At 35.6% G+C, this 27335-nt stretch overlaps 1 protein-coding gene across 1 annotated transcript in view; it reads right to left on the bottom strand.

Moving 5' to 3' along the window:
* Positions 1-27335, bottom strand: part of Cad99C (cadherin 99C) — a 107868-nt gene that overhangs the window by 21728 nt on the left and 58805 nt on the right. The window contains exons 2-5 of the mRNA XM_029306137.2: positions 10526-10601; positions 6573-6638; positions 4593-4771; positions 1940-2062 (exon numbers count right to left, since the gene is read on the bottom strand). Of these exons, the coding sequence (XP_029161970.2) occupies positions 1940-2062; positions 4593-4771; positions 6573-6638; positions 10526-10601 (444 nt within the window). The remainder of the gene's footprint in view (positions 1-1939; positions 2063-4592; positions 4772-6572; positions 6639-10525; positions 10602-27335) is intronic.

Genomic DNA, 27335 nt, shown 5'->3' with positions numbered 1-27335 from the left:
AACGTTCAACATCTCTTCACTTTATCCGCGGTGAATGTAGAGCAAAATTTTTAGCTGTAATTAATAGAGAGAGAACATTTTTTCTCGAGAGAGCTAGAAATGGGTAATTAGTATATTCTCAAAATTGAAGATAGGCTAAACTCATGATGATATTCGCACGGAAACACTTCAAGTGTAGGATATTCCTGGTCATTAGCCGCGATCATAATGGCAAGGAAGCCACCGTCTCTCATTTACTTAATGCATCTAACTTCCAGCGAGTTTTTTGATGGTGCAACGAGCGAAGATAAAAACGCGAGGGAGGCGGATTGCTTCCGGCCCTTTGCAATCAGCTGCGGAGAGCGATTATCATCGCGATGAGTTCCGCTTGTTCTCGCGTGTCCACCGCAAACGTCGGCGACGAAACCGGTTACTCATTGTGGATTAATTAGTTCGGAGCGGAGATCCAGCGTGAACCGACGACGGATTTCGCGATTTCGATCTTCCGCGAAACTCCCGCAATTATACACGGCAGGTGAAGCAAAGGTTGAGCACTCCGAGCTAAGTTTCCACGCTAAGAACGGACGCGAAGGCGTCATTAATTAGGCGATAATCTGAAACCAGTCAGGATTACCTTCGCTGAATCGTTCCTCTTCTCGCTAAGTTTCGAAGTGATCACGCATAGGTGTCCGCGGATTTTTTCCAGAGAGGGAGATGATTAAAATTTTGTTTCTTTTTATTATTATTCTTTCTTAATTTTTTTATTTTTTTATTCTTTTATTATTTTTATATTAAATAACATTGCAAATAAATTCCAGTGTTTATTTACAAGGAGAGCAAATGCTTTCCCTTCCTGCGGACGCCCATGATGATACGACTCTTTCTATATATAATAGCAATTTATACTTTATTTAACCGAATAAAACGACGGCAACGAATCGCAAGACGATTTACACAAATTTTTTGACAACTTGACGTATATCAATTTTTTGACATCTGTCAAATTATTATTCTTTCATATCCATTCGAATGCGCGCGAAATTCCCAAGCAAACTGTCCGATACTAATGCACCCGCTGCATTCCCGACATAACGGTTCACAGATATAAAAGACGGAAGAATTCGCGGTATGCGTGGCCCCGATCAACGACCGTCGATATTCCCAGCGCTCCCTATTCAGAATATAGTGCTCGTCAACTTAGCGACGTGACGAATCCACTTTCTTCAAGTACGCTGACTCGACGATAGAGCCTGTCAAATGATAGAACTTCCGCATTCGACACACTTTTAATTTCCGTAAAAACTCCCGTCACACGCATGAAAAGTGTCCGCGATTCGAAGAGTGAAAGCATTGTAGGATGTGACATTCAAAAAATATGATAAAAAATAATTATTGATAATATTCGACAATATCGTATAATTATTATTTTGTGTTGTACAGCGCATAATTCTCTAAAGCATAATATTATGTATTTTTTATTTAATTTATGCCACCAGAATATAATCATCAAACTTTCACGGTGTTAACTCTCTAATTCTTCTCTCAATTTACGTCCGTCATATTTAGACGCATAATTATAACATGCAATCTATTATTATAGCTTTACATTTTCAACGCGTTATATCGTGCAATACGTACAACCGCGACTCATTATAGGGATAAATTTAGACCTGCGTGACGCGCGTAAACCATGAATCAATTCATTACGCCCGCATTTTCACGCTCTACGTCCATTTATTCTGTTAATACGTATTTTCCGCCGCCAGTATTATTCGTTTTATTATAGATACAAAGCAATATGAGGGGCCTGAAGAAATGTTGATTAAAAGCTATTTACGCGACTCGGAAGATGACCCAGCAGTATCCCACATCGCGCTGTTAATTACGATATTTGATTACATAATTACACATACGTGATAAATATGAAAACTAGAATTCTTTCGTAATAAAGGATGCTTACCTCCGGCACAGTAGTCTCGTAAGGAGTGTTAATGAATTTTGGCGCATTATCGTTGATATCGGATACTCTCACGATCACCGGAATCGTTCGTTTCTTGTTCGTCGACTTCACCGTGCAGCTTAGCTGAAAAACAAACGTGCATTCATATTAAAGAACAGATATGAAAAATTTATGTATCACATTTTAACGTTTCAAGCTTAATTAAAGAGAAGAAATTAATAATGAATATATTAATAAATTGATATTACTTCGATAAGATAGAGATAATAAGGATCAGTGTATATGACTATATCAATCGTATCTCTGCATAAATCAAACTGGGTAATTTTTATTATTATAGATCGATAAATTTAATCTGGAAAGATCAAACGCGCTCGCATAAGACTATCGCTGAAATATTTACAAGTACGATAATTTTATTACATCGATTGCGCGCTCTCGCCCGCGGAAGGCAATAATAATTAATTAACCTCGGTCGTCGAATTAATTTATTTCGAACTCGATTATACTCCCTCCCATTTTCCCATCTATATTTTCCCTGAATTGATCGAAACGCGCTCCGCATTCCTACCTCCATCAAATTTACCTCTTTTATTTCCATCTGCGTTTCTCAATCTCATTAAATCTTATCCATTCGTTCGATCAGTACGAACTCTTGCTCGATGCGGTGCTCCAGACCTTTCACATTCCTTGCACAATAGTGTCATAAGGCACAATGTATTGTATACATATATGTATATACATATAGACTTTGGCAAATACCGAACAAGTCACCGTAGGAATTGCGTCTTCGAATCGTAAATACAGCAATCAGCAAATGTATTAATTCCACATAATTTTATATTAAATCCATATATTTTATATTCATTCCATATAATTTTATATTAAAAAATATACATGCACAAAGTAACATAAATATCTCCAAAAAATAGTACTTACAAAATTAGAACTGTATAGATATGTATGTATAATATAGTATGTGTGTGTAAAAATAATATTTTAGACTATTTCTTCTTAGCGTAAAATAGCTGTAAAATGTTTTGTTTATATTTTACTCTTGACACTTCGGTAAGAAGAAAAAATATATACGCATGTACAAGGTGTGCGAAAAGTCCTGGAACTTCTTTCACGATAAATTTAATAAATATAAAATTGTAACTTACAAACTGACAATTAATAGTTGATACAGAAAACCGTTATAGATTAACTCTGGATAACTTGCCTGCTTCCGCTTTCGCAGTGAGTTTGCAGCTCGTTATGACGGTGAAGATAATAATAAAACATTTTACAGACAACTTTTTACGTAGACAAGATTTTCCTCCGAGAAACGAGGAAAGGTTTTTGTGCTTGTAAAGCGACGACATCATCTTAAGAGAATATAAAAAAAAGAATTAGATGTTTAGACGTTTAATGATCAAAATAAAAGAATGTATCTTGAAAGAAATCGAAAAACATATGTACAATTTTTATAATGTAGTTATAAAGCTTATTACTTAAGAAATATTTTTTCCGATAATGTAAAAGAAAAATAATAAAAGAAAAACATTTTCCAATAATATAAAAGCCGTTATTCGTCTCAAATATTTGTAGTTGAGTTGAGAGAGGAATATGTAATGATGTAGTTATATTGCTTTTGATTATTTATTTCTTTTTATCACTGTATTACTTTATCTTCATTACATGCATATTATTTCGCTGTATAATTTTCTCATTAAATCATTATTATCTTTTGCTATAAATGTTGTATAATTTATGTTTACTTGAAAATCTCGACAATTTAAACATTCTGTTTACTCAACAGTTCCATTATCCTAAATAAAAATTTAAGAGGATTAAAAACCAATGATATTAACGATAAAACCTCGAAACAGAAAAGTAATGCATAGAGAAATAAAAATTGCTGACAAAATTGTCGCGAAATATAATAATCGGAAAACACGAGAGAGGAAAGAACCGAAATTTTCACGGATGGCAAAAATTTCTTCTCGGCGCCGCGTGCCGATTATTGATTATTCAGATTCCCAGTCAGCAGTGATTGTCAACTTGACAATTTGTCTTGCAATGAAATTTCCGCGTGAAATTTATCATAAAAAGCGGTTAAATTGTATTTCATAGAGCTCGTGAGACAGTAAACTTTCTCAGGTGGACTCGGTGGAAAAGAACACGTGCACACGGATTGACAGCTGTATAGTCATGCGTGCCGTAAACCATTACTTGAGTGATAGCGTTAGGTAGGACGATGCTCTTCCAATTTCTCGCGTGTGAGTTCGAAAGCAATTTCTCGCGAGCGAAAGTAACACGCGGGATTAGCGCCTTGATAAATGTCGTCACTTTGTAAAGTATATGACGCGCCCACAGATTATTCAAGCCGCATAATGTACGAGTACAAGCGCGGAGAAACGCATCAAGTCTAGAGTGATCTCAATCTTCTAAGGATGATGTCTTAGAAAATACATAAGCATTCGCGTTGGCGCAAAAAATGCGTCAGAAATATTAAAGCAACGTGCTTAACAGAGATTAAACTCATTTTACTTTTGCATTATTTATTATTTTATTTATATAACAACGTTAATTTTTCATAGAACTTAGCTTTTTACAAATCAATTAAATCGCTGGTGAATCCAGTAATCCTTTGATTAAAAAAATCTCTTACCTGAAAAACTACGTGTGAGAGATTTTCGTCGTCTCTGTCCAGCGGTTCGAGAAGCTGCAGTTTTTTGCCACTCAGTTTAAAAAGAGGCGGTCTTCCTGGGAAGATAAGCTCCAACACGGTCTCGTTATAAGGATCGCCGGACACCGGAAGCTCTTCCGGCACGGTCCTCTGATCGATTGCTGGAAAAAAGAAGGATGGAGAAAGCGATTACCGTCGTGCACATCAATTTAGTTCGTATCTAAGTCGAGAGACGCGCAAATGAAATTGTGAGTAAACTGCAAATACACAAAATGAGTTTTCTAACTTGACGATATTTATTTTAAACCAAGTAAGCAATAAAATATTATGAAAAGATTCCCAGCACTAATAAAAGCAAATTATTTTTAAAAAACGAGAATTAAATCTTTTGATTAATATTAATTTTATTTATTAAAATTTCTTTTATTGAAATACGTATGTATATACAAAAAATTGTCACAGGGCCACTTATTAAATTCGTATCACTAAACATTTCGAGAAAATCTTTTATTGCTTGTGTAACATGCAACTTCCTCATGCAAAGATCAATCCGTCTTCACTTTGTAATGAATGCTATCTTGGTGGGCTGATATCAATCTCAGGCAATATCTCATTAGTGAAAGCCAATACGATTTAATTACAAACGTATTGTGACTGTTCTACTACTTTAATGTTCCCTTCCCTACTTTTCATCATCGCTCTTCACTCTTCATATCGTTGTGACTCTCTTTTCTTTGACTCCAAACTAATTAAATTTTCAATTATACAGACAAAAATCCCTTGAAACAAATTCAACACCCAGCTTTTTAATTCACACTCAGAAATTAAATTTGTGCTTATATAAATGTCAACTTAATATATATATATATATGCAGCATTTCATATCTTATTTTTTCTTTCAATTTATTTATTCAAAAATAAAGTAACGTCAATCAAAAGTAACGTTAAGCAATAAATTCGAGGCAAAGATTTAAATTTCCGTCCACCTTTAGTCTTTCAAATTTTTTTCCGGAATCAAATATTATTCCAAGATTTAACACGTAATGTGTAGGGTGTATAATGATTTTATTATCGTCTGCTTTTAAAGTATAATAACAAAGTCATTTCCTCATCAAAATAGGATTGCTTTGAGAGCCGCCCGCCAACAAAGACGTCGTGCATTATGTATACGGGCGGTATGTTGAAGACGACGACCAAGAGATAGTAAGTTGTTCAGACCTTCGGCGTATATAAGATGATTTCTCTCGCGGAGATACCGGGAGTCAACGCGCCAACAGCGTGACTGGCTCGATTTCGATAATCATCGGTCAGCAGAACTCCCATACACTCCCTCACGTGTAACTTCCGGGTAATAGATGCCAGAGTTATGACATGAGCCACGTACAGTCTCGAATTAAGTCTATTGATTCGGGAAACGATTTATTTGCGAATTTCATCAACAAGCTTTTGTCGACAGACGCGCAATCGATACAGCTGACTGCGATGTGGAGCAAACCGGGAATCGAATAATATTATATGATGAGCCAGGCGATACGTAATTCGTGATGCGAAAAAAAATATAATGGCTATGGGATATAATGGATGTTTAGAAATTAGCACCAAACTTTTCCCGCGGTAAAATCATACGCTTTATTATGCTTTGGAACAAAAGCTACCGCAAGAACTCTGAATGAGAGTATATAATGATGTAAAGCAAATGATGAAAAGTAATAACAAAATGCAAGAAATATTGTATAAGTGAACCTGTTACTGGAAAAATACCTTTTTACCCTGCTTTTTATTATTTATCCGTAAGCTATTAAATTTGCATTATTTTAATATGCAATTTTAATCAATTGTACATATCAGTTCTTGATATGAATTTTTAAAAGAATAAGCACATTTTAATAATTTAAAAATATAAAGTAAAAAAACTCAGTTTATAAAAATATAATAATTTAAATATTTATGTATTGCACCTACCATTTCCTCTGCTCTCCTCGATGTCAAGAATAATATTTGATTGTCCTGATTCCACCTCGCATAAACCTGAAATGTAAAATATGAAAAATATATAGTTTGATATTAGTTTTAATTTTTATTCACACTGTGCGAGCACAGATATTTAAATCAGTTTATAAAATGGCAGTCGTTATCATTTTTATATATTATATATATGTATTCTAGCAAATTTTAGAGAGAAAATAGGAAAAAGAGATGACAAAAATAATATTTTAATTTATTTTATATAATACTGTAAAATTTTTATTGTAATAATTTTTAATTATTATAATAAAATAATTATAAGCATGAAACACTAAAAAAGATCTGTACAAAAGGTTCTCTATGTATGAATATTATGATAAATTTCCATTATAGTATGTGTGTGACGTTTACGTATGGTGACTCAAAAAGATTTATCGTGTATAATTTTTTGTCTCTCTTTTTTTCTCCTCTTCATAATATAAATTATACATATATATAATATTTTAAAAATCAAACCAAACCACGACAATTTAATAGTTGCTTAAAGATACTAATGACACTAACATTTATCTAATCAATTATAATTATTGAAAAATAATGTTTTTCACGAAAGAAGAAATCTCTTCATTTATGATTCAATCAACGAGAATCCATCAGCTAAATAATAAAGTAAACTATGACGGCTACATTTCCACGGCAAGAATGCCAATATCATTTTTCACGTGCAAACAGAACACTCCGATAAAGTTAAAAAGCAGGAAAAAAATTGATTGCACTCGATTATCAAACAACTGACTAGCAATTTCATTCACAAGTGCAAATTTAAACGACAAGTTTTTATTTTTTATTTAATTTCAAATATGTTTTATTTACGAAATTTCAACTCGAGATATAATGTAACAAAAATTGAAGAAGAAAACTGTATCGAAAGAGAGAATTCGAATTTTTATGAAAAACTATTGTTCAGAATTTGTAAAAAATAATCCGAAAAATGACATTCGCAAATGTATCTACAACTTGATGACGTCCTATAGAAATCGGTGCTCTGACGCAAAAACACTTTTGTGCTTGATTTATTCTCAGAACCGACCAATACGCCCATGCTCCCTCAGACAGGTGCGAGAAGTCCGCTCGGATGGAAACGTGACGCGCAAAACGCTCGCATTAGGAAAGAAGATTGCAGCATCGCGAGCTCGAGGCACATCTCTCGACGTACATATATGCCAGCTGTTACGAAAGAGATCGGTCATCGGTCGATTTTTGTCACGGCAACCCCACAGACAAACGAATTAATCGGATTTGCACGCTAATGGATACGAGAACCTAATTACCAATATAGGCTGCCATTACCTATACATATGGGCTCGTTACGTTCCAGGATGATTTACGGTGTAACGTGATAGTTCTCGATTTTGTAAATTCGTCTTCCCCATTTTTTCTCGACTTAATAATATCCTTGTCACGACAGTCGGACAGTTATAAGTGAAAGAAAAAGTTGTAGCTCTTTTTATGAAACTTTGTTGAATTATTCTGTACTTCATATACATCAAATATTTCAAATTTATTTTGTTTGATATTTATACGCATGAGATATATAAAATATCTCTATCAAATATATTTATTAAAATTATTATTTAGATTATTTAGATAAAAGAATACAGAGAATTGGATTTTTATATATTTTTATAAAAGTTTATTTATAAATAATTATTTTATTAAATTTTTATTAAAAAAACAAATAAAACTTTGATTGCTCTTACAAATTATTTTTTGAAACATTATTTTAGCTATTGCTTTATCTGAATATATTTTTATTTTGCAAATCGTGCCGCATCGTACCGGTGAGTTTTATATACAATTTTGTGACATAGAAAATTATAATAAATATATATACGTATAAAACATTTAATAAAAAAAGGAAGAGTATATTTCTGATGATTATAAAAAATACAAACGTACAAAACTTTAATTTTGCAATAAGTAAAATTAAAATACCAGAAAAGCAATGGCAGCAAAGTATTATTTATTCTGTTTGTTTTTTTGTAGACATAAATAAGGAAATTTTTATTAGTTTATTTTACATGCTTTAAGATTATATGTACGTACGCATTTCCCACATTCAGTTACAATTAATGGGCACCGCATTAATTAACCTGGAATCTAGAATCTAATCCAATTCACATGACCTCTTCCCTCAAATGCGGTTATCCCGCATATCGCCGTCAGTCCGTTATGTATATTGCGAAATCGCGCAATTTCCACGCGAGCATTCGTCATCATTCAGTCAACCGCGTACGAACCTCCTGCCCTCATAAAGTTCCTCACGTAAATCTCCCGAGACAGCGGGCTACTACTGGCACCGGCAAACCCTGATTATTTCTTCCCACGTAGAAAGTGATCGCGGCATTAGAAAGCGCATACTCTAGAGAACGAATGGCCCATCGATGCCGATCGCGACCGATATTTCTCATTCGACTAAACGAGTACTCGAAGCTGTTTTACGAAGGTGCGAAGGCAATTTTATGGATAGCTGATCCACGTTTTATCGTCGATATAGGAACACTCCCGTGGCTATTTGTGATCTCGTGTATGATTTATTTGCCAGCGTGTCTGACATTCGCGAGGTGGACTCTGCTAAACTCCTTGTAGACGAAATTTAAAAGTCTCGTGTAATACGTGTTGGAATAAAAGTATCCGAGACTTTACAGCGTATCATTATAATGATAGCTATAGTTGTATATATGTACGATCCAAACTTGTGGGAATAGATACTAAAAGTCACAGGCGGCGCCTCTCCAAAACAAAAACTTTGTTTTTACCGCCCGAATCCATTATCGTGAGAAGATTGTATTCTGGTACACACATATTGGAAAAAGTTGTACAACATCTGGATTTTTACAAAGCCGCACGTGTATCATCTGCTTTCGTGTAAAAAGAAAATAACACGCATACATACTATAAAGTACTGACTAAAGTTAACAACTGCTTCATACATTATGATGTTCAGAGAGGAAGAAAGAAATTTCTTCAAACATATTTCGTGTAGAAAAATACAGAAAATACCATCTCGTTAATTAATGAACACGCTTTTTGCGTTACCAAACATATACGTCGAGCATCACTTTCGGGGAATTACGTTTTTCCATTTAAACCCTTGCCTTAAAACAACCGCGCGAGAACCGCACCTATATCTCCCGTTTACAGGCGCACGCGAATTATCGCGTCGGAATGTATTATGTACGTTTTATCCTCCGAACCATTCTAAAGCCATTCTCTCGCGATATACAGCTTATGCTGATCGCAGCTTACTCCGTGCTTATCGATCCGTCGTGAAGCGAATCTCCAATAAAAATGTCAATGCACTCAGAATATCCTTCTTTCGCTTTGCGGTCGTAAAATAGAGATAGAAGAAAAGGAAAGGGAACGATAATTCGCGTATGCGAAAAATCGGGATATTACGTCGAGCATGAGTCCCGAGATGCGGGAATAACGCTTACACAGTAAGGCTTAATTACGTTGACGACGGTAAACCGGAAGGGGCATGAATAACGTTCGCTAAATTCGCTCTTATCACCGGAGAGAGAAGGTTTCTCTCGCGCCTCCGCACGTGCCGCCGATTCGCGAACGCGCTTCGCGTTTATTACGCCCGCCGTGCCGCGGCGACGACAATAAAACACACGGCTTACCCATCGGCCGTGACGTAAGTAATTGGCAATCAGCTGAGATAGATTTACGCGTGTGGGAAACCGCGCGGTTCAACCGTGACTTTTACGGCGCGCTCGCGAACCCATATTCCTTTTATTCCGCTCTCCTGTCAGTCGAGAACGTATTTTTTTTAAGGTCGACAAAAAAATTGTTTTAACAATTTTGCAATTTTCTCATTAGAGAGTGGATTTTGATAGCAGACAAAATAATGCGAGCAAATAATAGTAACTAATATATATACTCACCAACTTTGGCGTGGACGTTCTGAAGATGTAAAATCACGCACAGCAGACACCAGAGCCAGTGGGTCATTGTTTTCGCCTGCAAAAAAAGAGAGAATATAATTAATACCTAATTAACCGTATATAATATTACTAATATCTCAATTATATGTGTAATCGGACAGATCGTAAATTACAAGAGACTCGCGCGTAATCAGTCGCGCTTAGCGAGGTCTCTTCCAAAGAGATCATCATATTCATAAGTCACGCTTCCCTAACCATCATCAGTCACGGTGATCCTTGGCGGCTTTTAAATAGCAGCTTTGCTGAAATCTCGTGAGGTACGAGATGTTACTTTCCATCATCAGCTCGCGTTTAAATGCATCGCGCATTAATATGCCACTCGTCTTACAGATAATCTCATTGTCCTTAAATAAGCATCATATTATCTGTAGGTACTTTGCCAACTCTGAACGTACGCTCGGAAAATACTTTAATTAAAGATTCAACTTTTCTCTTGCATATTAATTTTTTTTCGCAATATCAGCCATTCTTAAAAATGGCATAATTTGCAGAAATTCTAATAGGAGGAAATCTTGAATTTAATTCGATATTTCTCGTAATAAATTGAAGTAAAATGCTTTGCTCGGCATGTTTTACATGTTTTACATGCGTTCACCAGGATGTATATTCGCTAAAACTTTAAAAAATTCGATACTTATGCAAATTGCATTTCGGGGAAGAAAAGCTTAGCTGGCGGACGCAGACGTATGAAATGTAGCCAGAAGCTTAATACGGACGTATCCTCCCTCGCGTGAGAAGACGTCGGGAGGATCTCATGAGGGAGGCAGGATCGATAGCGCGGGCGGCTCTGTAAGGTCTTATGCTAATGCACCGTTGATGCACCGCGCGTATAATAAGGCTATGCGTCAGCGCGAATAAAATGCGACGAACGAAGGGAAACAATGCTATCGGCCTCGTATGATCTCTCGGGCAGGCCGCGTTTGCTTTACATCGTATAAATCCCGCCGCGGTGCTTTTTCTCACCTAAAGACGCGCGTGCGAGCACGACGGTTCTCTCATCAACGCATATAAAGTGCAATCACCTTTGCGAGAGAGATCTATATGTGCACACAGGGTGTCTGACATAAGATGTCACACTGAAAATATATACAAGTAGATCTTGTTATTCGGAGACAATTCTTCCTCGGCAAAAATATTGAGACATCGATAATTTTTGAATTATAAGCGATTAAAATTAAAAGGTTTTTCGCAAACTAAGTCTTGTGAAAATAAAATAACAGAACCGCACATTCTTCAATTAATTTCAAGTAGAGTTTACTTATATAACATTTTAATTTAAGTTAAGAGTTTAACAAGGCTCTGTCATATAAATATAAATTTAAAGTATAAGACAGGCAATTTTAATTTAAGGTTTAGTTATAAAGATACATAAATTATGATCATGCAAAAAATGAAAGCCTCCCTCAACATTTTTACTTGTATATTTTCGGTGTGACTTTATGTCAGACACCCTGTATAAAAAATTCGCGCGAATGTGCAAAGCAATCAACCGCCGTTTTTAAGGGATAAAACTTCCTATCTTTCTCTCTTTTTCTTCGGTTATGTAAATTATTTAAAGTGTTTTCTCACACGAAGCATTACGCAAGCTGACTGTATATATTGATAACAGTCTGTATTCGCAGACGTTGCTTTTTTTATCAAGAGACAATCATTACACATATATAATATATTTCGTAACGTGGCATATAAAGAAGATAGCGCGTTTGCGCTCGATAACGTGCATATGTATGTTTGCGATTTCTAATGGACAAAAATCGTGTTGCAGAAAATTATACAAGCCCCCATAGTTCCGCATAGTCGAGGACTTGACGTGTTCGCGAGTCCCACTAGATCGTGTAGTCACCTCGCACTCAAATTAGGCTATCGCCTGTAGCGTCGTTCGTGCAACTGACTCATGTGCAAAAAGTTTCCCAACAATCACGCATACTCTCGCATAATTTTTAATCTCATGCTAGATTATTCTTGCATGACTCTTATCTTTCAGTCGATTCCAGATTTTTTAGATGTGTTTGCGTAAAAAGAAATAATTAGATATAAGCAAAATTTCGCGAATAGGATTATAAATAATACTGAAATAAATTAAAATCCCAGCAACTAATTTTTTGCTGGGATATAAATACACTGAAATAAATTAAAGTCCAAGTAGTGAATTTTTTTTGCTGAGAAAAATTCAAATTAACATTCTCGAGTAATCTGTGGCTTTGAAAGAACGTCATCTTTAGAAACGCTAGAATGTATAGCAGCAAGAAAAGGCAAGACGGGAGCGAAGCTATTCATCGATCCCCATACATAGGTATACGTCCCGGCGAATGTATTCACGAAATTTTTTCCTCTCGCGGTTTCGAACAAAGTTTCCTTTCGAAATGCGGTTACGAACGAAGGGATCGCGCGCGCAACATCCGTCTCGAGAGTTAAAGAGGACGTTGTAATTGATGTAACGAGCAGCAGCTCTCCATTCACCGTACCAGGATAAGCACACGCGAAGAGGCGTTCGAGTTCGCGGTTTACAGCACGAAGTTTATGATGAAACCCCTCCACTCGATAATTCGATCTTCGTCTTCTACGGGCGATACTTATAAACTCCTCTTATAAACACGGTGGTCGTTTAACAGCATTTCGTTAACGGAGCACTTGTGCAAACGATAAATTGTCTTAAAATGGTATTTTTTCACCGGTCTACCGTAATTCTTCCGAATTGCATAATTAACGTCGCGGCGCGGAAGCTCTAATGCATTGATGCACGAGACGCGATTCACTTTCTTGTGATTTATCTACGGCATTGAATGCATTACGATCGAGGTTGTATAGCAACGTATTAATTATAAGCTATAATTTTAGAATTTATCTGCAAATGGCTTTTCATTCGGATTAAAATTATCCGGCAGAATAATCGGTTACATTAAATCATGGAGAGAATATATATGTATAATGTAAATCATTGTAACAGATTCCGACTGAATTTCTGATAATCTAAATTAATATTATAGATAAAATTATGTAAAAAATATATTTGCAAATAACACATTCTTTGAAAAAAAAAAAAATTGATTGTGTAATGAAGAGAGAGAAAAGTCGTTTCCTTTCGAGAAACCAGAAGTTGTACATGTCGACAGTCGACAATCTTTATGTGCTGTACTTATGTGTTGTAAAGTTTAAAAGAGCATGATCTCTTCGAAGTAAGTCGGGTCACGCGAGAAGCAAAGGAAAGTTTCTATCGGAAACAAGAGTGTCTTATTCGTACACCGTTCTTTGTATTCTAACATTTGCTTTTCTATCTTAAGCATATCGGATTCAATATCAAGATTGAACTAAATCTGACGTGACATTAATTTCGATTATGCAGCACATTAATTACGATTTGCATTCTGTAAGATATTGTGCCCCGACTTCCTTGATTATAATCAGTGAAACATGGAGTTTCCATTAAAGTTTCCCTTTAAATGCAACGACATGATCATAATATTGCGTAAATATTTAATGCCTTCTTTCATTATTTGTGTAAGTTTCCTTTTTACACGATAAGACTTAAGTCAGAAGATTTAAATCATGCATTTATAAGCAGGTTATTAAAAAATATCTATAAGTGTTTACTTAAGAGTGTGCGGTATATTTGAGATTATATAATCCAAATTTTATGTTATTGAACGGAGGACTATTTTACGAATATTTTTAAACACGCTCTTTTATTTTTTTTTAAATTTTAATCAGGAGATAATTGAGTTTTTTATCATTCTAAAGTCACCTTTTGAACAGTATAATGTCACGTTAGTTATTTTTTAAATATTTTGTATCACGGAGAACCATTTTATTAATATTTTCCTATATTTTCAAACACATTCTTTCATTTTGGAGTATTAATTATTATGGATAAAAATTAATTTCTTCATAATTTTATATTCGAGTATATCGTTACGTTACGCCATGTTTTTTTCAATATTTTTCATTGTTTCATAATTTCAAATGTTTCCGGAAATGTTATCAAAGTATACTGTCCAAGAATTATGCGCTGACACTCACCCGTCACGTATTTCCACAACGGCTGAAGTACTCGACTTTTCATTATCTACCTTATTAATCGCGAAAGTATAGTCATGTCTCAGTCCAGCTCTATCTAAGTCGGAAGTAAATCGGTACCCACGGTAGGACACGTTGTGAAATACCGGTGGTCGTTTCTTGAGATGTCGTGCAACTTGACCATAAATATAGTACAAACACTAGAAAATATAGAATATTATTTTTCGATCATTAGTAGAATTAAAATTAATATTTTCGTTCAGAAGGATGTCAAATATACGACAAAATATTTAAAGAGTATAATCCTATATAAAGAATAGAATTTATATATAAATTTGTTCGATTTAATTACTGTCATATATCGTTTACTTTCGCTTAAATTAAATAATTAAATAATATGTGAATTATCCACAACTGGATTGGGAAGGATCAATTTTCCAAATGCTGCATTGTTTATTAAAGGTACTATAATAAAGATAGTAGAATAATTTACACTTGCACATCATTTAAATAACAAAATTACAAGTAGTGATTTATTTATAACTCTGGAGTGTAATCGCAGATCTTTCTAGATACATATATAAATTTGATATTTTGTTAATGTATTCAAACTTACTTATAAATATAAATCATAAATTTCCTAAAAATCAATGAACCTTATATCTAACAATAAGTCTACTGTATGATCTTTTATAGATCGACAAAGTGATTCAATATCTAAGAGTTATAGAAGCTAAATTGGTCAAGTGGCGATTATACAATATTGTGTTTATGTAAAGAGACAGTGCAAGTGCAATGCGTTGTTCGCTTTACGAGGCAATAATTAAACCGCGCTGGTATGGTGATTGCACAAAGTTTTGCAACGCAAATGACTCGCTATACTCCGAGACTCTACATATATAGATCCTAATGGCTAACGTATCGCGATTCCAGCCACGTGTACCTGAGTTTGTTACAAGGATGCACCTGCCCTTAGCGCCTCCAAGCTGCTACTCTTCTTCCGTTTTGAATACATTTGCTTCGAGCAAGAATTAAAAGCCGAACGAGGAGGAAATAATAAAACTAACCGACATTCGTATGCTAACGAAGACGAAAGTAAAAATGCAAAGTTAAATCTCTCGTTAATTTATTTCGTTAATTAAAATATATTTTTTCTCATTTTGGAATCTGATTTTTTGTCATAGAAATCGAGTTGCTCGTTAAAACAGTACAATACTTATTGTTAGTCTTTCAATTAAATTAACAATTGAGTAAAATTAAAATATTCATTGTCCAAATATGTTTCTTTCTAATTTATTATTATATGTATATGTATTTATTATTATTAATATCATATTATAAATAATATAAATATTATAAATATTAAATTATTTATTTTATATTCATATTCATATTTGGTGCAAAAGTTTTGATTTTCGTTAAAAATACATTTGACAACATATTTTCATACATATTATATATAAATTATTTGCATCCGCGCTTTACAAAAATAACACCTACATTTTTACATTGCACCATAAAATAAAAAATTATTCAATATCATCTAGCTAATAACTTTGCTGTGCAAAAATGCATACATAAAAGATAGATTATAACCGGTTTATTATATCTCCTAATTCGCAGAAACAAGAACAACGTATATCTTTCGTGGAAACCAAAAAGATGACAATGGAAATGCTTGTTTGGAAGGGCTTGTTTTTGCTCTCATATGGATACGAACGAAACGTTTTTCATTGTTAATCCCCATGGTTATAAAGAACGATCATCGCGAGAATGCAATGGTGCAAGCCGGTTCCAGAGGCGAGGGAGGGAGGTACGGTATTTCTGAATTAAAACGATGTCCCTGACAGAAGGGGAGAGATAGCCTATACTTATCGTCCCGACGTGGATTATTGCGCACGAATGTCGTGCCTTCTAAACCGTGCGTGCCCGCTCGCCGAGATGCATCGCTTTGTGCTCCGCTATTAAAAGTGGCCAAGTTAATAAACTACGCACAAACGCCCATGTATGTTAGAGAGAGAAGATTCCCGTCTTTATTGTCTATGTTGCTATGTTTTCCCGAGCTCCGCAACTACTTTCGCGACGAGATAATGGCTGACTTACGCGTGCTATAATGCAATTAATTAAGAAAATTCTGCGCTGCACTTGGAGCACTTACGACTCATCGGATGATTCAGATATAATAAAGAATTGTGTGTGTACAAAAAACTTTTTCCTAATATGATTCAATGTGGATGGATATATTGAACGCTAGGAAAATATAATTTTTAATTCACATAGAATCATCAAAGCTTTTGCATTTCACGATTTTAATTACGAATAAGTTTTTTTTCGTTTCTTTCGAAAAGTCATGGAATCTATAGATTATTTTATCGATTTCTCGATGTAAACTAAATCATAAGAACGAGCGGCCAATATAAACCGAATTAAACTTTGATCATTTTTATTGCTCATTAGTGGCTGAGCACTTTGACAGCTGTTCTGCCGTTTTGACAGCTGTCAAACTGGTAATCAGCTGATGCGCTCGAAATGCGAATGAGATTCTCGCATAGCGCTTACCATTTATAAAATCCCGTTCGCTCTTCAAGTCTAAAAAGCCTCGAGAAATACTCACGTGCACGTGTAAAAGTAGACTCACGTGAAAGAGAAGGAAGAGGAAAGAGATGATACACTCGCGCGAATCCGAAAGCGAAATCTCGCGCGCTATCGATCGCTTTCGACATTTCATTCTCTCAACATTTCCCTAGATTTTTTCTAATTAGCCGCTATTAGATAGATTTTATATTAGATAAAACCGCGCATTTTCATTCGCTCCTTCTAAATAAACTAAAGCTGTGCGAAAAAAATTTGTACGCCTTTCACTCGCGTTGTTAAAACCAATATCCCATGGGAACGAACAGGAATGTGTACGCTTGAATGAAAACTCGGGGGAGGAGAATAAAACAAATTTATTTGAAATCTAGAACAGGTCTCTTAATGTTATTGATCCCGGTAAATTCTGTTTCGTAATATACGGCGTGAAGTAAAAATACATAGGCGATCAAATTATTACCCAACCGTCACAAATAGATTTTATAATTTTATTGAACAAGATAGATCAATCATTATATTAAGGACGGATAAAATGTTTTATGCACGATAGACGCAATTAATACAATGAATAACAGTATAAAAACAGGGAAGCGTTATATACGAAGAAGAAAACAGGTGCAGATATCGATCGATGATCTACGATCATTGTAAAGCTTTTCTGTAATTACAACGTGGCTTCGTGGATCATAATTAAATCAGCGCCAATGATTTATGATATTCCCACTAGCGAAGAGAGCAAAAGATGCGGATCACTCTCAATTAGTGTCTGTCGACATCATTTATCAATGAAACAAGGAGAAAGCAATTTTGCGTTCTGTCGGTACTCATCATCAGTCCGTAAGATCGAAGAGAAGAGAGGGTGTTATTAATAATATTTCTAGGGAGGAAAGTTCATCTGCATTTCGTAGGACGAAAAAAAATTATGATAATAATAGTAGCAGTAAAGATAGATGTTGAGCGATTAATATCGACCGCGTGATAGATTCGTCCTGATTACGATACAGATTTATGCGTTATATATACGGAAATTATACGTAAAGAAATTTTTATTACACGTCACTTGATTAACAAATCTCAACAAGATTTTGGTACAACGTGTAATAAAATAATTCCTTGTAAATGAAGTACTTTCGTACATTTACAGCTTCCAAAAAAATTATAATTAAATAGATAAAAATATTCATATTCCATATCATAATTTTATCCAAATTACAATAAACACAAAGATTTTCTGAATTTCAAGTATTTCGAAACTAAAGATTTTATTGAAAAAGTTTACACAAGAGACATTTAATTATCTCTCGATTATTACTATACGAAGAGAATTTTCCTTTCAGAATTTACCCTTTGCAAATCATGGCAATCATGGAAGAATGATATTAGAAGAATTTTAAGAGTTTCCTTGATTAATAATTGTCGCAATAAAAATATTAATATATATGTACATAGTAAAATTAATCGAACATATTTTATATCTTATTACAGTAAATATTAATATTTTGTATTGTGATAAATATTTTAATCAGAGATTTTCAGGATAAATTTTAAGAGAAAATAATCTCTATGTAAAGACAGATCTATTTTACATACAAGAATTAAGCAGACAAAAGAAAACACAATAAATCTGAAAAAATCTCTTGATTCTCACCCTCACTTGAGAACGACGAAGTGCATTAGAAGATATTTTCGGTTGCACATGCGTGTCAACCGGACGGCGACGAAGTTGTTGGTGACCGAGTGACCGGAACACGAAACGGAAGTCTCGCTTTTAATGATAATAGCTTGGGCAGCCGGCTTGGGCAGCCTACCATGGAAGAATCGCCGGCGGCAAACAAACCTGGTGCTTCCCGCCAGGAGACTCGCCGCAGCACCTTACGTACACGGAGTCGCAACAGCTGACTCGGAATATGATTTACCGGGCGTCGACGTTTTCGTGTGCACCGCTCTGTGGAATCCCGCGTGGCGTGCACCGTGCACGTCGTGTTGCATGGCTGATCGCAATAATCGCGGGGACTTAACGTAGGCTTTCTAGCTCGATGCACTACCGCGTTCACCAACGTCTTCCGCGTAATTCCGTTCATCGCGATCGCGCTCGCGCGATTCAAGCACGCCGAGATCATTTCCCCGGGAGAGAATGGCTCGGCCGTGATTAATGGCGGTTGCAAATAACGATAGCCATTAATTCTAAAATCAAATATCGTGTAAGGGGGAGGACACGTGTAAAACGGTGCGACGCGTCCGGTAGAAAGATAAGGTTTCAGACTTATGTGAGCCTTTGGAAAACTGAGATGTCTGAGATTGTGGTTGAGACGGAAAGTAAAACTGATATCACGTGGAAAATAATACGTGAAACACCGTTATTTTATATAATACAAAATTTGATAACATTTTTTATTGATAAAAATTGAAGATGCATGTTAAACTGATTGATTTCGATTTGACATCTCTCGGTGACTTCCTAACGATATAACACGATAAACCAAAAATAAATTTAATACAATTTTCACTCAAGTAATTATATATAAAAAATGAATATTATAAAAAATATTTTTTTAATTCTTTAATTATACGAGATCCTGGACTCAGAGAAAGAGAGAGATTTCAGAAGAAATCGCACTTGAATTGTTTAACCCGGCGGTCCAGAAACGTGTAATTTCTCGGTCAGGAAGGTATTACTTTCTTGCTACTCGGATCAGATTATGTGCAGCGCTGTATTATTATCTGATAGCTCGGTAACCACCGTAAGAGAAAAAAGAAAACGTAGTGCCAAGAAGTATTTGGCCTGCACTCTACATGACGTTGCATTATTCTGTATTATGCCGTCATGCTCAGTGTGCAACCAGCGAATTGAATAATCCAAGTTATCGAAAGAGCGCCCGTTTATTCAACAAAAAATTGGTATTTGTATCATTGAGAAGAAGCATCGCTTTGTGCAACGTGATCGTATGCTTCACAGAGCATCCTAGATAAAAATTCAGAAGCGTGACATCGAAGAAAGAAAGAAGAACGACGGAATTTGGAAAATGTTCTGTAACCAATATGATAAGAAATGAATATCTTTTTCCTTTGATCCACCGGACGACAGAACTTTTTAAAATCATCCTAGAGGAACGAGAGATTTTTTCAAGCTTCTATTTATTCGAATAGAATCTCTCTCGATGTTTGGCAAAATAATTTTAACGTAATATAAACAATGAGATATATTAATATTTAAATACAGACTCTCTTTTTCTCTTTTCCTCTCTTTTTATAAAACTCCCAATTTATTTTCTTTAACTTTCGAAGAATCACACATATATTTTGATTATAAAAAAAATACAGATTTATTAAAGGGTAAATATTTAAAAAGATTTGTATTAAAATATTTTTAATAAAAAATGCTCTATAATTTTTCTAGATTTTCTTTAATATCTTAAATTTCAACGCTGTTATATGTATATTCGAAGTTTAAAGTATCAAAAGTTTACGAGATATTAGCAAAGTTCAGCTGTTAGTTCCGGAAATCTTAAATTAACTTTTCGTTGTTGCTCAGCTTAAATTAAAATCTTTCTCGTCTTTCCGCAGGTTAATTGACGGTTGCATCGTCATTAAAACCGCGTGGGATTCGTATAAAATTTACGGTGCGCTTGCAACAATATGTAACAGTAAATCTGCGATCAAGCAGAAAGTAGAGTGTAGGTTTCCTTTATTCTGTCGTCGTCGTCGTTAATTCCTCACAATTAACTAGATCGGCGAAACTAAACGCAAGAATCATAATTTGCATACTCCAGAAACCCTAACTGTCGCACGGCGTATTTTCTTTTATTCGAAATATTTTTAGCTATAAATTTCTCCGTTAAACTATAGCTAAAAAATATCATAGTTATCATATCTAAAATTTAGGCGTGATAAATAAATTTCAGGTTGTAATATAGGAACAGCTGGCTAATTTTTTACCGTCAAGTTTATCAAGGAATCCATCGATAAAATCGACATCGCAGATTCTTGGAGTGCACATCCGCGCATAGAAGATGCAGCTCCGGGAGATACAGCACTTTCACAGTACAGCCTCGCATTATGCGACGCCCTTGAAAACATGCCACACGCTCGCTCGAACATATGCATACGCTATAAGCATTTGCAGATTGGAGACACTTAGCACACATGCAGCCGCTTCTAGTTATGCGTCTGTCGGCAGAAGTACAAGCTCGTTAGTCCAGGGGCTGCCATCGGCGCAGCGCTGTACGCTGTTAATTAGGCCATGCCGCGTTATATGAAATTAGCCGAAGCGTAAATCCGATCCTCGTCCTTTTTTTCCATTCGGCTTGTACGCAACAGGTTCAATGCGGGACTGAGACCTGGCTCTAAAAGACCGGGGGATACCGATCTTCCGAGAAATACTCCTGTTCTGTTTCAAACAATGCCTCGTTCTCGATCGGTTCATGCAGATCCAGATTAGCGATATGCACAAGTTGATCCGTTCTCGTGATGCACTCATTTTTTTTCTTACGAAATCAGCAAGTACGAGCATCTTTTATTTCCTCTTTCAACGAGATATTCTCTTTTTATGGTTAATTTTTCTTGATTAATTATAAGACAAGCCGTTTCGTCTAAATCAATCATTATTACTCGAATTGCAAAGTCCAAGTCTTGTATTTACGAGAGAACTAGTTAATATAATATATAAGTTTTTTTTAGTTAATAATAAATAATTTATTCCCTCATTCGAGTATATTATATATATATATATATATACCCACGTATAGGGAGGTAATATCTTTAAGACGAACAAGGAAATACGAGCGATATAATAGAAGAGTGGATACACATCGACGTTTGATGGCGAACGTGATAAGTGTAAGAATATAAAGAATCGCGTGGCTATTATACGTGGCGCAAGAGTATACTGTTTACGATCGGGCGCGATCGTTCGTCTGTGCAGAACATCCGACGGATGCGCAATTACCTGCTTTAACTCGTCCAGTAACTCTTGACGTTGTCCAATTTACGCGGGTACACGACACGTGGCGGAACGAGGACCGAGGATCGAGAAGGACGTGGATTGAACGTGTCCAGGGTTCCGAGAGTGTAATAATACGAAGCGCAAAGGCTTGCGTGCGAAAAACGTCGTTCTATATACGATATTGGGCATCGTTTTCTAATCCAGTTATGGTTTTTTCACCCTCTCTCGCCTCGGGTCTAGGCAGAAACACCGCGCCGAACAGAAATTGCTGTCTGCTCGTAATCGAGGAAGCGGAATTCTCCAAGATCAATGCTGTCGTGTGCGATTTCTCGACGATAGGATTTTACTTTTATTCCGATAATGTTTCTAATCGATGAAATAGAAATTATATAACTTATTATGAGTTTGTAGATTTAGGATAGATTTTGGAGGAATGCGATCGCGATAGTTTATCTCTCGTGGAGATTCCTAGGGGCAAACTTTGCTTGATTCGATGTATAGAAAAAATGGGAATTATCTTGAAATGATTGCGCATAAAGGAGAGGAGAAAAGAAGAGAGGACATGGGATATAGAGGGCAAAAGGTGTGGCTACCGTATCGTGGAACGCAGCAGACAGTGTCCGTTACATCCAGATGGATGTAAATGCAGAAAGCAAGCACCTGAACGCGATCTCGGCTCTTCCACATTCGCCTCGAGATGATTCCGTTAACTTATTAGCAACGCGTTCTCTCCATCTTTTTCGATCGATTTTTCTCTCATTCATTTTTTTAACAATTTAACAAGAAAATTTTATCGCCGCCGACGAAATTGTAAAAGTGATCATTTATTTATTTATTTATTTATTTCAGACAATAAACGGGAAGGTCCCTCTGGTACATAAAAAATGAATACGACAACTTAGAGCAATATAGTTGCCTATATAAAATAAAAATACAAAGAAAGAAGAAAAAAATAATGATAATGAATGATAATAATATAAAAAATACATATTCAAGATAAAATCGTGGCTTCACGATGTGTAGGAAGCCGAAGTGGGAATCGGTGCTCTCGTTTAAACGACCTGAACGACTCGACTGGGCTCTCATATCTCGAACGGGAAACGGTTATCTCGAGTGCATAAAATGTGCAGCAAACGGCCAACAGGTGGGCCATCGCGAAAGTGGAACACGCGGCAAAATGATCTTTTTTTTTCAGCCTTATTGCTCTTTCGCTGTATCGACAAGTCCGCTTTCGCATTCGCGATGAAATGGAAGCCTTGAGAATATCGGTTCACGCGCAGTTTCGTGAATCGATTCGAGCATTATTTATCGTATACTCGCCACTTCGTTACTCGATCGAAGAACTCAAGTGGAGCATTCGCTGCTCCGCTCTTTCTTTATCGACCTTTTTCTCTAGAACGGATCTGTTCCCGCGTAACATGCAACATGAAAGACGAATTTATCATTTTGCGAGAAACGCGTTTTTAACGTAAATTAATTTCACGTAAATTAGTGCGTGATTGTAATTTACAACATGCAATCGGCCCGGCTGAATTAATTGGATCATTAAATGATTCATTATAAAGCAATTATTTTTCTAAACTTTTAATTTATATTAATAGTATCGAAAGAACTTTTGAAAAAAGAAGAAAATGTTTCAATAAATCTCTCTTTACTTTCTTTTATGGCGTAAAATTAAACTACTTTGTCTACGTACTTTCCAAATTTCAATTGTTTTATAATAATACCCAGTTAACTAGAATTCAAGATTATCTCTACTTGTTTTTCTCAAGCTGCTAGATTAAGCGAAAGTGCCGTCAGAGGCGAAGGTGAACTACATGTTCTGCAAAATTAAAACGTTGCACCGCCTAACAGAGCAAAAAGAGCGAAAGAGATCGTTAAAGTGTTTGAACAACAAAAAAATTTTCCTCACTTAATAATTAACAATTTCGTCTGTCTCATAGTTAACATACACTAATATTATATTTGACCGATCTCGCTCTATCTCGCTCTTCTCTTTTGCTTGCTTCTCGATTTCTGTCGAGCAATTCCCGGTATGTCCATGTATGCAGAGCACATTTGCAAATCACCTACCCAGACACAGCGAATCTATCCTACGCACACAATTACACACACACACACACACACACACACACACACACACACACACACACATCAACAGACGCGTCGCTCGAGGTTATAGAGTCAGTAGGACACCCGTACGTATACACAGAGACAGAGATAGTAACCTGCGTGCGATTACATGCCGAGCGATCTATACAACCAGGTGGTCCCCATCTCCCTCCCATACAATAGTCATCTCCCTGATGTCCCTCCTATTTAGCTCAGAGCGTTCCACTTTGCTTAGCTTCCTCGGCGCATCGCGCTGCATAGGCACCCTCTTGTTTAACGGCCCCTATTACATTCTCGTCCGTTCCCCGTTAAACTTTGTTCAAACCGCTTCGCGATGTTTGAACAATTCGTGAATGCCCTGTCCCGAATTAGCATTTGCATCTCTGTGGTTTCTCCGTGAGATCTTCGGTCGATTGATTGATAACTGAAAGAGCAAGTCGTCTCACAATGCATTCATCAAATTTCATGCATTTCTAACATTGAAATAGCATTTCTTTTTCTTCACGTGTCATAAGATTAATTAAGAAAAATGCATATATTAAAATTGAAAAATTTAGCTTTATTATAATCTGCTCTTCTGCACAGATACAATTTTCTTTTAAAATTTACCTTGAAAATCATAATAATCGTGAGATAATATGGAAGAATTTTATAAGAATTTCTTCGATTAATATTTATCACAATAAAAATATTAATATCTGCCATAATAAGATATAAAATATGTTCGATGTAAAATTTATTATGTTTTATTATTTACATATGTTTCCTTTATTACATATGATTTTCAGGGTAAATTCTAAGAGAAAATTCTTTCCGTACGTCAACCAAATTTGAAAGAAACTAGTGACAAATAATAAAAAGAGTAAACTGTTTCTGAAACCTGAAACTGACAGACAACGTCAATCTAACGGACGTAAATGCGAATTAAAAAGATTTCATTTAACCGATGCAATTGCATGCGCCAAAGAAATTATGTATGCCGAATCATTTCGACCATTAAAGTGTGCGTGCACATTAAATTTCTCATTTGCGACGTCACGCGATCGACTTTATTTTCCATCGTAATGCAACATAACGGCCACAGGTGGATCGCAAAAGTGCAACGCTAACGTCTTTCGTCACATGGAAGTGTGACGCGTCGAGATCCGGTAACATCGTTTATCGTACACGTAACCCGTCTGTAAATGAAGGAAAAATAAGCCGGTTCCGCGCCAACCTGTTTCGCGCGAAGAAAAAAAAGATATGTTCGCGGCCACGATTCGTAACGTCTGCTGGACGTGCGCTTAGCGCGCGGATAGATCCTCTCGCGCCATTCATTGCGGGATTTATGTATCGAGCGTGAGACACTCTCTAGGTACCTATATGTACGTACACCGACTATGATGTGAACGAACGGTTTATAATATTCGCGCCGCGATCTTAGAATCGCCGCTGGCATTCTGTCGGATTAACTAGCACGTGCCTGAAATGCTGGAATTTTGCGCGAACCGACGCGTTCACCAACGTGGAAACGATGATGATACTGCTCGCGTTACAGTAGTGACAAGTAACTTAGTTTAATAGACGTGTCATTTGTATGCACATTTTTGTCCCATAATACTCCCAAAGAGAGAATTTATCATCGTGAAAATTTATTGGGCTCCATATGTTTATTCATGATTAATTACTTTAAATTTTTTTATAATTGTAAATTATAATTTCCCTGAAAGTCTTTATATAAGACCAGCTTTTCGAAAGAAAGTTTTTCCGGCTTTTTTAAATTTAAGAGAAAGTACAGACTTGCTCCGAATAAACGTCTTTATATAGCTAATAATATAAAAATAAATACCTAAAAGAAGAAAGGAGAAGAGAAAATAATTCTCAGACCATTTTGCGTTTTTATCTGATGTGCACTTTTTTATTTGTGCGCATTCAATTGCATTGGCCCGTAAAATAAAATAATATGTATTCATGCGGAGCGTCGCCGAAAACATGACGTTGTTTCCTTCGAGAGCCCGATCAACTGGTTTCTTTGCACGCAAATTCATTCGAATACTTACGTGCCTGGACTGCCGTGTCATATATCAGAATGCGATGCATCTTCAGGATCGATTCCGAAAAACCTATCGCGATTTTATATCACTGTTGGCTATTATGGGACTTGGCGACTTTCCCTTGCATACCAATGTACCGCGATCGGAATGCAGAGAAAACAACTTGTTTATCACGACGCGCATCGAAATGTGAAACCGTCAGAAATTGAACTTCCGCCAATAGATATCCGATGCATGCAAATGATTATTTCGATCGAAAAAATTTATCGAGTCAGCAATTATCACTTTGATATCACATGTTTCCTCATCGGAATCACATTTAACAAATCATCATTATTATTCATTAGAAACGCTCGATTTATAAAATTGATCCTTTATTTCGGCTATTGCCAAGTGTGACCTTTCGCCTCTCAACGCAAAGCAATTGTTGGTAAATTGGAGAACAGGGTTGGATCCCCTTTGACCTTTACTTTCAGACCCCGTTCGTTCACGCAGATTGTAAACATTCCACAATATAATTAGCTATATCGTAAGTATTACGTTATATGTAATTAACATTAGTTTAACTGATAGCTGTTAACCTACATCGAATTTTTCATTCACTCGCGTTCCTCCAGATTCCAAGACTTGGCGGCTTTCAGCGATAACGGAATTCCCCTATATCCTATATGAATGTCGCAATCGCACATGCTGTCATTTTAACATTATATAGTCGATGTTTTCTTAGCGAAACTTTTATTGATTATCATCTCTTAATCTTCATCGATTTCTTTATACATATCTTTTTATCTAATCTTCATATTTAAAAACTTGATGTGTGAAGAAAATCTTGAATTAATAAGTTCATTATTAAAAAAACTTCTTTAAATTATTTTAAGTTTAATAATACAAGTTAAATAAACGCATTATTGATAATGCATTAAAATTGTTCTCTAAAAAAGAAAAAATTTGGGAAATTTTAAAGAATGCATGCGTAAGAAAAGAGAAGGAGCGCAATAGAAAGATAGAAAGCAAAAGTTTGTAAAAAAAAAAAAAAAGAAATTAAATCAATCAGGCC

Source organism: Nylanderia fulva, unplaced genomic scaffold (assembly GCF_048542155.1).
Source record: "Nylanderia fulva isolate GAGA-0341 unplaced genomic scaffold, ASM4854215v1 Scaffold3, whole genome shotgun sequence".
Taxonomy (NCBI): domain Eukaryota; kingdom Metazoa; phylum Arthropoda; class Insecta; order Hymenoptera; family Formicidae; genus Nylanderia; species Nylanderia fulva.
This window is presented reverse-complemented; position numbering and strand designations above follow the sequence as displayed.